General features: G+C 36.7%; 1 protein-coding gene and 1 long non-coding RNA gene across 2 annotated transcripts; one reads left to right on the forward strand and one right to left on the reverse strand.

The window, feature by feature from the left end:
- The first annotated feature begins 606 nt into the window (after positions 1 to 606).
- LOC110676775 lies at positions 607 to 1,646 on the forward strand. The gene is made up of 2 exons (XR_002500710.1): positions 607 to 1,033; positions 1,110 to 1,646. It is a non-coding gene; the product is annotated as an uncharacterized LOC110676775 (long non-coding RNA).
- Positions 1,647 to 2,442: 796 nt separating this feature from the next.
- Positions 2,443 to 3,261, reverse strand: LOC5569310 (protein D2). The gene has a single exon (XM_001658393.2). It carries the CDS (start codon positions 3,208 to 3,210, stop codon positions 2,575 to 2,577), a length of 636 nt encoding a protein of 211 aa, XP_001658443.1. The 5' UTR covers positions 3,211 to 3,261; the 3' UTR covers positions 2,443 to 2,574.
- Between the last annotated feature and the right edge of the window lie 9,488 nt (positions 3,262 to 12,749).

Raw genomic sequence — 12,749 nt, forward strand, 5'->3', positions numbered from 1 at the left:
AAACCACACATGTCTTCCATCTGAAATGGTTAATGTATCGCGAACAGTTTTTACATTGTAAAACAATAAGGAACACAAAGCTGTAGACCATACATAACAGCTTGAGTAACCCATATCGAATAGTGCCAATATATTAAAAAGCTCATATATTGTTGAACAATATGGAGATATAAATCAGTGGGAAATAGTGAAGACATTTATACAATGTTTGTCGAATGGTTTTTGTGTTTATTAGGCGAACATCATTTACACGCGTGCATTTAACCATACACGGAGAAAATGAAGTACTCAAAAGTGAGTTCATTCCACTCAATTCCGGGGGTTCGTGCGTTAACCTAATTTTGAGTTGATGGGGTAGAAGTTGTTTTCATTTGCAGCCGTGCGAAAAAATACCTACTGGCTAAGTTCTTTTCACTCAACCGGCAGATCAAATAACTCAACTTCCAGTACTGTGACACTTACTCAAATTTGAGGTAACGCACTAAGGTTCGGTTTTTGGGTTGTTTTGCTCTTCGCTCTCTGACAACAATAGAAGGAGCGAATGAAATGGGGAGAGAAAAATAACTCAAAAGTAAGTTAAAAAATACTCAAATATAGGTTTTCCGTTTTCTCCGTGTATGCTACTATTTTTGAACAGTTCGGCAAACAGTTGCACGCATTGGTATTTGTCAGACAAGTTTCGTCAATTTGAGAGGCACGCTTAAAAATTTACACACGTGATATTTAACTTTTTCGCAATTATTGATTAAAGGCTATTTCATGGATTCACACATTTCGACAAAAAATGTGGAACAACGCATTTTATATGATATTCCTATGTTTGTTACATATGATTTTAATCAGAAGAGCGAAATAATTTATATATTTTTTTAAGCCAAGTAAAACTGACTGCGCTATTGAGAAAATTGTTTTTAGCGTGCATTTCATTTTTTGTTTTTCTAGAAACCGAAGTGAAAAAAAAAATACGACATCAATCCAGCAGTGCGAAAATCTCAGTGTCTGTGCTCTACATATTGGAATCCATTGGTGAATGGTGAGTGTTTTATGCAGTAATATTTCCTTTAACTTCTTATAATTTCTATCTGTTTCGTTTTCTTTCCCTCTCATAGCAGTTATTTTACATTGACACAGCGCATGAATGAGAAGCAACAACAATCAACCAGTTCCCGGGCAGCTGCCGACAAAATATGTATTACGCAATATTAGCGAAAAAGGACCAGACCCAAGCCAGAACCAGGGAAATAAGCCAAATTCAACGAATACGATGTTTTGTGGGGGCATATTCATCTTTGGGACCTACAACATCACATTGCGCAGTGCGCCGAGGTTATCAATATAAAAGTGACAATCAGTGCAAGTCAAGCGTGTGTTAGAATAAGGGCGTAAATAACATGTTCGATTTCTCTTCATCGATCCTCTCTTCGGCTAATAAAGATGATAAGATGTAAGTTTGTTGGCATTCACCTCAAAATGCAAGATTACATCGTTGCTTAGCGTCTCCAAGTGAAAAACTGTCAACAAACTTATATCTTGTCACCTTTATTCGTCGAAAAAAGGATCTATGAAGTGAAATCGATTATGTTACGTATGCCCTTATTCTAACAAACACTTGAAATAATTTTAAAAGTTGGTTTTAGAAATTTAATGAAATGTAGTAATAACAAAGTAAAATAAAAACAAATAAAATAAATATACTAATTGCCCTATTCATTGCTTATAATTTAATCATAAAGAAACAGTACCATATTCGGTAAAAATACCACAGCGCACCGTAAACGTACTATTCCATATACATTAATTTCTTTTATTCATACTTAATAGTTTAACTATTCTGAAACTGTTTCTTTTACAGTAAATGGATCAAAACGTGGATGATATATAGACAATTGGGCAAATTGTGAAGGAAAAAAATTGTTCGAGAAAATCGGCGTTTTTGAATGGTTACATAACTTAACCGCCTATTTCCCATACTGTACTTTGTCCAATAACAATTTTCCAAACTGTAAAAACCGTTCATAATAGGGTAGACTTATTGTTATTTTAGGTGGTATGTGAAATTATTTAGATATTGTTGAAAATGGTTGTGGATGGTTTCGGATACAGTGCAATTATGGTTCTTATTTATGCGGGCAGCGACATTCGTCCTCTATAGTTTTCTATCTCTATTCCACGTGCGGCCCGCGGGCCGCACTTTGGTGACCACGGCAGTAATACACTGATGAAAAATGTCCGAGAAAATGGGGTAAAAAAAATCAACAGAGAGAAACCCATCAAGATATGGAGAAGGAAATTGTATGCAGAAAGAAGGTACTGAAGCAATCATCGACATAAGGAGATATCGGGATTTGGAGAATCAACTGTATCATCGTGTGTGGAAAAAAGCAACAAACGTAGTCGAGAATGACAAGGATGTTTGATTTTGAAATCATAATCAAAAACAAAAAGAAAACAATGTTTTATTTATTTTTATCAGGCATGTGATTTATTTATTTTTTGCTTTAAAAAGACACGACATAATCATCGAACAGAAAAAAACTCGAATGCAATTTACCAATCAACGGCAATAATTGACTTTTAAGCGCCGAGCTGCTTGTACAGTATCGGCACATAGTCGTCCCACTCGGCTTGGTAGAAGTTTCCGGCTACCGGATTGCCGAGGTTGTACTTTTCGGCAAACTTCCGGATGGAGAACCCACCGCGGTTATCTCCGCTCCGATTGGTCAGACGGGGCTCATCGAACGTGAGCTTGCCGTTCTGCTTGTACACCAGGAACACGTACCGGTGAAGTCCGGTTCCTTGCGGGGGTCCCGAGCCGACGTATTCCGACAGGGTTTCACCCTTGGCCACATCCCCACCGGGAATGTTTCCCACCAGCCAGTGGTGCCATTCGCGATAGGTCGGTTCCTTGCGGCTCGGAGCATCCGGATCGGTCATGCACAGAGTGTAGAGGGCGGCACTGTCCGCGTTCCATTCCACCTTCGGAACATCCTTCACCTGGGTCGGGGTCAACTCGTTTCCTTCGTTGACGACGGCACCGCTTGCGTAACTCACCTTGGCAACTTCGGCCGGAGCCACCGGAATAACGTCCGGAACCACTTGGTGCTTATCCATGCTTTTGGCCACGGAGGAAACGAACAAACGAATCGAATTAGTAGAAAATAGAAGTCCTCTAGCGAGTGTTGAGCACGATTGCAGCCGGCTGATTGACATCGTAGAATGCACGAGAAACAAAATGAAACTATCGTCTGATGGGATTTTACTGCTGCCGGTCGGTTCGTTCGATAGCCGTAGGTGAGCTTTAGTGAGCTTTTAATAATTCTAATTCGAATTTTCACGATTCCTATTAGAATTTTCAATTGGATTATCGTAAAGCTTCCACTTGGAATCCCGAATAAAAATTTACATTAATCTGAACGTCTTTAAAATCTACATAAACATTCAAAAATGATGCCTGCTATATGATATTTTTTTTTGCAATTTATCATTTGTGCTTATAGGCCTATTCAAATGACGTCTCAAATCAGCTGATCGGGAAGCACTTTGACATTTCTTCTATGAAAATGACAGGCCCGTGTTAGCACCGGTCCTCCACCGATGTAAACAAATGCATAGATGGAGCTGTCACATGAAAAGGCCTATTCTGCGTGGCGTGTGAGTCGAGACGAATCGTTCTCACCGCGAGTGACGTGAGACGACTAATGTTTAATCAAATGGGAGCGAGTCGACAATTGTCACCTCATTCGACTCGTCTGTTTTTCATCACGCCTAACTGTCATGAAACGGCCTACTTTCCTGCACTGAAGTATACAGTGCGGGAATAACCATTACGCTACTGAAATCAGTGCTGTAATGATTGATTACGCAACGCTTTCTCATTACGCAACTGTTTTGAATTGCGTAATGAATCATAATACAACAATTTCTCAGAAATTATAAAATAATGGTGAATGCATTCCGATATATATTGTGATACCCTCAAGTGGTCTTCTACGAAATTGCAAAAACATTTGTACGTAGCACGTTGTAGAACTCGATTTTTACAGCACTCGTCGGAATTACCCTACTTGGCAAGCCTCGTAGGATAAATTTACGACTCGTGCTGTAAAAATCATCATTCTGCAACTTGCTCCGTAAACTACTATTTTGCAATTTCTTATCGCCAATCTTTCATGAAACGGCCTACTTTCCTGCACTGTATTATGGTGTGTGGTAATAGTCATTACGCAACTCTTTTTCATTGAACTGTTTTGAGGTGTGTAATGCATTTTTACACAATATTTAATTTGATTACTTAATAATGGTGAATGTATCCCCATCTTATTTCTGAGACCCGCATGTGTCCTTCTACTGACGGACTGAGCAGGCTACGTGGAGCAGTGGAATATGTATGCGTTCATGGGAAATATTCGGTAACGTGGAAATCACACGCGAAACAAGAGTTACAATGCGGAATTCAAAATGAACTTAATTTGAACATTTCGAGTTACAATGTTACACGTTTAACGCGGTAACTTTCGATTTAGAATCATTTCTATTCAAAAGAGGACGAGCTGTTAAATTTTCTTACAGCTAATAACGTGCATATCAAATTACCTGCTACCGCAGACAGACGTTTAAGCAGGAACAAATTTATTCAAAATTCCTGTGTAAATTCTACCGTGGTGTCACCTAGGGAGCAAATTGCTGCAGTACAGTGTAAGTTCGTAAAAGCACGTGGCTTCATCTTCTCGCTTACCACCCAGTCCACCACCCACTGAACAAAAATATCAAAACAATCACTTTAAAAATGATTCACACAATTGTGATATTTTCACGCCAATTTATTTTACATGAGTTACGATCATTCAAGGGTGTTACACTAGCATGAATCTGTGAGTAAATTAAATGCCAACTTGTGGTAAAAATTACAATGGATTTAATTAACTTTTACATGAGAAATTAGAACCAAAAGGGAACATCACCCACCCAGCGCGAAAAAAAGGTGCATAGTTTTTAGCATTGAGCACGTGGACTGTGGGAGCGGTTGTGTGTCATGCTGTCAACGAAATGTGATCAGGATGGTGACGGGACGCATACGCCACTAACGCCATCTGTTAGCTTATTGCCACTTGGCGATTTGTGGCGGCCATGTTTTTACACAAGTGGCTGAGTCTAACTTGAACGTCTGTCTGCGCTGCTACTATATCGGCAAAGGATTTACCGTGGGTAGATGCATTCGAATTTGAAAGATTCGAACGGCTACACGACGGATTAAAATTAGTTTGTGAATGAGCATGATTATGATCTTCCTGATGGGTATGATTCAAGCGATCGTCAACTGAATAATGAGCATTGTTCGATACTCTACCAGACAAATTCCGGAAACGACCGTTATCGTAATGGATATTATCTATCATCTACCTGGCACGAGCCTCAATGACTCTTTTGCGTGAAGGGCAATTCCAAAAATTTTACTTATGATTTGCCCCGCAATTAGAGCATATGAACTTGGTGGTACCGTAATCCGGGGTATCATTGATCAGCGGGGTAACATTGATCGGAATGACCCATCTCATAAAAAGTTCGTATCGCCATTTATTGATGGAACATTTCCAAATCATGAATGGTGCTTCTCTTTCTTATATTCATAAGCTAATTAAAGTGAAGATTTTTGCGTAAATTGCGTTTACCTTATGCGAAAATTTGTCAATTTTTCGAAACAATTATTTCAATGGGTAAGCATGACACTACCGAACATTCATGTCTCACATAAGTTCTGCAAACGATATGAGCAAGGAAAATGCGATTCTTACTAAAAATGGCATCGCCGAAGACGATTCCGTTGTCAAAATTTTCATAAGTATACTCAATTAGGCAACATTAACGAATTACTATTAAGAATATAGAATTTCCTTAGGAAATTGCCTACCTTTAGGCGTATTCCGTGGTTCGAGGTGTTTTTAATTTTAAAATATTTTAAAAAGTAAATGACTTGTAAGCGTTTGGCCTTCATATTCGGCTTCAGAAGCCATGATTTAAGTAAGTAACGACATTTTCAATATTACCAAACATTGTTTACATAGGTGATCAATGTTACCCCATATGAGCTAAATAAAAAAATCGCTTAAAAAATTTTTTTAAACATGCTTAAATCTTTCAAAAAACAAATACAGTATGTAGTCTCGAGCTATGGGTGACAGTACTTGTTTTAAAAATATAAAATTTGCAACATTTGCATTTTCATACGAAATATTTGAGAAATATTCAAAAAAATGATCAATGTTACCCCGGAATACGGTATCTTCTTTCACTGGACAGACGTCCTTGGCGTGAGAAGAACCTCCACAAATCATGCATTTAGCATCAATGCGACAATTTTTTTTACCATGACCCCATGGCACCGACGGCACTAAGTGGGATCCTGGTAATTTCCTCCAGGTTTCTGGAAATGTTCCCACGTCACACGGACATCGAACATAAGTTTTGCTTTTTCTAAAGCTTCAATATTATTTACCATGACTCCACAGTTATGGATCAAATAGTGTGGAGTCCAACCTTTAAAATTCAATAAAACGACATGGAAAACGTGAAATTGTAATTTAAATGCATGAATTGAATCGTTTCAAATTGGAACTTCGGTTAGTAAACTGTTTTGAGTGTAGTATTTACATAGGATTGCATAGAAATTAAAAATTGTATCGGTTTCTGAAAACCATATTATGGATCAATTTTCATATTATGGATCAAATTGTGACATATTACGGATCAGTGCGCAAAATCAAGAGATTTTCAACTCAATGCATCTGTATTGCATGATTTGGTGAAAGTTAACAATGTGTCACATATCACTGCAAAAAATAGCAGTGTTAGAGCTGTAAACAAGGGTAAAATGCCCTTATTTTGTTATACTACGTTGTAGTAACTGAGAAATGAACTGTTTTCGCTCCACATCAAGTTTTCCACCCATTTTTGTCTGCTAAAAAATGAAATTTACAAACCTTGATGTTTTATTAGTTTTATCCTTAGTGCGATTGTCTGAAAATCTCGAATCCATTGCTTAAAATGGCAGAAATCTACATTCTTTGGAAGTGATCCATAACCGTGGTAAACAATCATTTCCTGATCCATATTATGGATCACTAATTAGAAGTGCTAATATTCGGTATTTAGTATCAATAATCAAGAAAAATGTTTTCCAAAGATGAATTCATACTTAATTGAAGCGAACGAGCATGGTTTATGCTATAACATTTGAATTTTACCACCTGTGGGAGCTTATGAATGCTGACGCCACTTCTTACAGAAAACGACCATATAATGATAGCTGTGTGGTACCAACTAAACATTTGTGAAATACACCGTTATTTAGCGGTTGAATGTTGTGCTTAACATTACAAATGGTAGAAGACAAATAGTATAACATGGGAAAAATATGTTTTACGTCACTGTTTATGTTTTGAGCGATTTATCCGATGTTAAACGCCAAAGTGATCCGTCACTGTGGGAGATCCGGAACTGTGTGGGCATGGTAGTTCTTTTTTGTTAAAGTGAACTAAATAATATTCTTGAGAAAGCCCTTTCCGAACAATGCCAGATTGGGTTCTCTTTTTCATAATGATCACTTGGACTGGGGAAAATCCAAGTAAATCATTTATTCCATTTTTGATCTCTTCAGGTTACTTATAGTCACTTGAGAGACCTTTCAAGACAACTTTGAACAAACGTTCAGTTTTGTCGTCATAAGTAAAAAATTTGTGCTTCTTCTCTTCAAGATGTTTGAGAAAAAGTTCGCGATCCTTAAGAGTTTCCGGCAAAACGCGACAGTCTCCTTTCTTTGTATTCGGAAGGAAACCTTGATTCCCCTAATAGAGTTCAAGATCTCCTGTCTAAATCCCCCAAATTCGAAACAAATGACCACGATAGGCGACACTCTTTGCTTCCTCACTTGAATCAAAGAGCCTGGGCTAGAGGCTGTATCGATTTGGTGTTCGGAAAATTTGTCTAGAGCATCGAACTGATTGCTCATTTCGATACAATTATTCATTTCACTCTTGGATGAAAGTTTGCATTCCGGAGAAACGTCCTTTCTTCCATTTTTGCCACGTTTAGTGACAGTTTTAAATCCCTCTTTTTTGGAAGGAAGTTGTGAATCAGAGATTTACCCTTCCTTTTGTTTGTTGTTGATAACATGTTAAGTTAATAAACGGAAGAAGACGTGACCTCCTAAGAGGTTTTTTTTTCCCAAGACGGTGTTCAAGAAGGATTACCACCGCTAGCTTTCGCCAACGGGTCCAACGAAAAATCGAAGGCACGGGTCTAAACAAGGATCGTAAAGGGATCAATAGTAGAAAAAATAGTACTGAAAAGTTCTGTTTTAGTAGCACTGAAAAGTACCGTTTTTAATTTTAGCACTGAAAAGTACTGTTTTTGTAACACTGAAAAGTACTTTAGGTAGTTTTTAAGAAAACTTCCAAGAGCAGAGAGAATTCGTGTACGCACAGCACGAAGGTACGATGCGCACTGATAAAGTTCAGTTATTCTGTTATACAAGGTTTCAAATGAATGATGAATAATGACTACTTCAAACCTGTATGGAAATGTAAGAAGGATTCAGTCTCACGATCGGTGGATTAAGTCAGGTTTTTCTCTTATATAAGCAGGTTAATTAATTTCACCTGTCAAAATCAAACTGCAACGGCAAAGTAAATGAAATATGTTATCGACAAAATATTATTAATAGCTTAATTTAGTTTAACCGAATTTGGATGATAATAAATATAGATATAATAAATGTATTGTATGCTATTCCGACGCAGTTCCGTAGTGATCAGTTTAGTTAAAGTAAATACAGGTACAGGGATGTCATCATTCATAAGCAGTGAAAACATATTTATTTAATATTTTAAGTAACATCACTTTTACTACTCATGTACTTTGTTTCGTGATGATGGTTTTCAATATTAACTTTGGGTGGCTTAACACACAGTTTAGCTGACAAGCTATGCTTATTTGCTTCATGATTTTTTTCAGATTAATTCATTGAGAGATAGCTGGAAGTATTTACAAAGCTGATATAAAGCTACACTATCATTCTATGCTTTTGTGTGGATTTTGGGTTTGGTTAGTTGGTTTCCAACAGGGAATAGACGGATTTATACTTGGAATCTTTGCCAGTCATTCGTGTTTTTTTTTTTAATTAACTCTCAATCAATAATGACCATTTCGTACATTTTGGCACATTTATTTTCGTTACGATCTAACTTAAACCTAAATACTAGATTAAGTTTGATTTATGCTTATAAATAATTAACTGTTCACTGATTGATCTATTTGCTAGACTTTGCTCTTGTACCAATTTTAACCAGTACGTTTCTTGACTTAGCGTTTAATTTGATTCTGTTTACGCGATTCTCCCCGGTAGTTTGCTAACAACCGCAAAAAATCTTCAACTTTCGTGCTATGATTTGTACTTAATAAGTTACGGTAACATGTACACAACTACAATATTGCGTATTGCAGTTATTTACCAAAATATGACTCATATGCGCTCTTGTTAGATTGTAGATAGTGCATTGCGCAGATTTAAAGAAAAAGTTAGTAATTAGAAAAAAAAACTGAAGGAAACATGGTTTACTGCTGAGCATATTTCAACAGATAATGTTTTTGCAGTTAACATTTAACATCATTTGACAGACACGTTTTGTAAATTTTCGTATTACATTTTTACATTATCGATAGTAATCGAAATCAATCTGTCAAAATCTGTCAAATATTTGACATTAGATAAAAGTAAACTATTTGCTCAACAGATTCAATTCAAAAATTGTGAATATTCAATGTCTGTTAATCTATGTAGGTTAATGCTTAAGCATTACATTTGACTAGGATTTCTAAGATGAGATCGAGATACTGTAACTATGTAAATAGATAGTAAGCATCACTTTGAATGAACGGGATGGATAGGTTAGGTGCATCACTTACTTATTAGCTCAAGATTTATATATGTACAAACAAAACAAATTTTGCAGGAAGGACGATTTCTGGAGCAGAAAGAATCAAGACATGTTGTGTATTGTGCATAGGAGCTTATCAATTCATGCTAAAATCGATTTTCCCCTGTTGTGTAGCTTGCGTTAAATCATTAATAGTTTGCCATTAACATTATTTCGCACAGCGCCGTTTGCATCTGGTAGACAGTTTCTGCTGTAATTAACCTGTTAATTTTAATAGACTGCAACCGGTAGGCAGGAACAACAACAATGTGAGCAGAAGCAATAGCATTTTATCGGGATAAATACTACGTCGTAGTTGCGTCATCTCGGCGGGTTTAATCTCCGTTGGGGAAAAATCATATCACTTTCCTTTATTTTTTTCGCTATAATAATTCGCTTGGATCAGGATCATCCTTTTAATTTTCACATTCGATTATGATGCATATTTCCGCACTGCATGTTAGCAGCTTTTTATGTCGCTGGTGCGTGATATTGAATAATTATTTTTTAAATCAAGTGGATTTTTTTTTTGCTCTTCGATGGATAGATTAGAGATTGTTAGTTTAACGTTTGATACTCCCACATAGGATTGGAAGGTGTTTTTGCATGTTTTGTGAGAAGAAAGCGATCGGATTTACATTTTTTAACTAATTTATAAGGGGTACCCCTACGGAATGTGCAGATTTGAGTAAAATTGCGATAAGTTTATTTAAACAGTTTACCATCACTTAGCTGTCAAACGCTCGAAGTTAAGCAGTTCATTAAGAAATGTTTCTCATCCATACTGTATGGCTTACAAATTTTGATAATGGAATCTAATATTGAATATCTACACAAATTTTCAGATTGACACGATTAGACAAACTGACCCTACCCGAAATAGAGACTAAAGTGATTTTTTTTTTCATTTTTTCTATTGACGGAAAGCAAAGTTGTGGTTTTGGGCGAGGTGAAAAGTTTTTCCAAACACGAGTTCAATCCTATACCAAATTTGACTAAAATGAAATTTATGACTCAAAATTTATGATGAAGTGATCAAATTCAAGCTATATCTGACGCCTAGTGGAAATTTTATTCAAATCGGTCCATAAATATTCAACCCTCTACAGTTGTCAATTTTGCATGGAAAATCATAAAAGTTGCAAATGTATTGTCCAATACTGTATATCGCTATTAATAAACTGAAACTCTTTGATTAGTTTTATCAACTGCAAAGAAAAAGAACCTTCATTTACTGCAGATGACATTGAGTAATTTTCGCTGAGACCGGCCCACTATTTCCTTCCTTCTGGCGTAACGTCCCCGCTGGAACAGAGCCTGCTTCTCAGATTAGTGTTCTTATGAGCACTTCCACAGTTATTAACTGAGAGCTTTCTTTGCCGATTGACCATTTTGTATTATCGTGTAGCAGGTACGATGATACTCTATGCCCTGAGAATCGAGAAAATTTCCTTTACGAAAAGATCCTCGATCAGTGGGATTCGAACCCACGACCCTCAGCATGGTCTTGCTGAATAGCTGCGCGTTTAAGAGCACTTCCACAGTTATTAACTGAGAGCTTACTGTGCCTATGACCATTTTTGCATGCGTATATCGTGTGGCAGGTGCGAAGATAGTCTATGCCCTGGGAAGTCGAGAAAATTTCCAACCCGAAAAGATCCTCGACCGGTGGGATTCGTACCCACGACCCTCAGCTTGGTCTTGCTGAATAGCTGCGCGTTTACCGCTACGGCTATCTGGACCCCCATTTACACTTGGTCTTTTGAAATGTTTAAATTTATGCTCATTCGAAAGCTCCTGTCGAGTAAGTAAAGGAACTGTATTCGGTTGGTCAAATTGATGGACCCCTCGGTAGTTACAATCAAAACCCCTCGATTTTTGCCAATTCTTGCCCCACTCAAACTGCCATAACTCGAAAATTTCCTCAACAACCCCTTAACAATAACATGGTTTTGGAAAAAGAAAACATAGAAGCTTCATCTAGAAAAATAAAAATATATGGCCATATTGAATTTGTCCACCATATTGGATTTTATGGGAAAAATTAAATTATCATGGTGTTCGCAACCACCGATTCTAAAATACCTTCTATGAATCAAAAAAAAAAAAAAAATAACCCTTCCAGGATTTTTTCATATGTTTCTGCAGGATTTTTTTTTCAATTATTAATGTAAGATACACTTCATAAATATTTTAATTAATTGCAAGGATTCCTTGAAAAATTCTGCCTGCGGTTTTTTTCTGGAATTTTTCAAATGATCACATGGATATAGGATACCGTAAATAGGGTAACCAATATATTTCGGACCCCTATATATTTTGGACCCCCTGGTCCATTTTCCTGAAAATTTCTAAGTTTAAATCGAAAGACCAACTCAATTCGCATGCCATTTGGAAAGATAGGACTATTCCGTACTTGCATCAGCCGTTTGAACATAGAAAATGTGTTTGTTTTATCTGAAATTAATTTAATTTAATCGGTTCATCCATACAACTGTTACAACACGTTACACACAGAAATAAAAGCCTTCAGAAATTTTTCAAATGTAAACAAAAACTTTTTTCAAATTTCTGGACTAAAAGCGTAGAATTTCTTCGGTTTTCCATTGTCAATCGATTTATTAGACTATGGGCAAGCATATCATACAACCAGTGTCGTGGACTTTGTCGCCAAACGATAAAAAACACCGGGGGTCCAAAATATATACTTTGAGGGTCCAAAATTTATTGGTGTGTCCAAAATAATGAAAAGCAGTACATCACAATTCAATTATTTTC

This window comes from Aedes aegypti, chromosome 2 (assembly GCF_002204515.2).
Source record: "Aedes aegypti strain LVP_AGWG chromosome 2, AaegL5.0 Primary Assembly, whole genome shotgun sequence".
NCBI classification, from domain to species: Eukaryota; Metazoa; Arthropoda; class Insecta; order Diptera; family Culicidae; genus Aedes; species Aedes aegypti.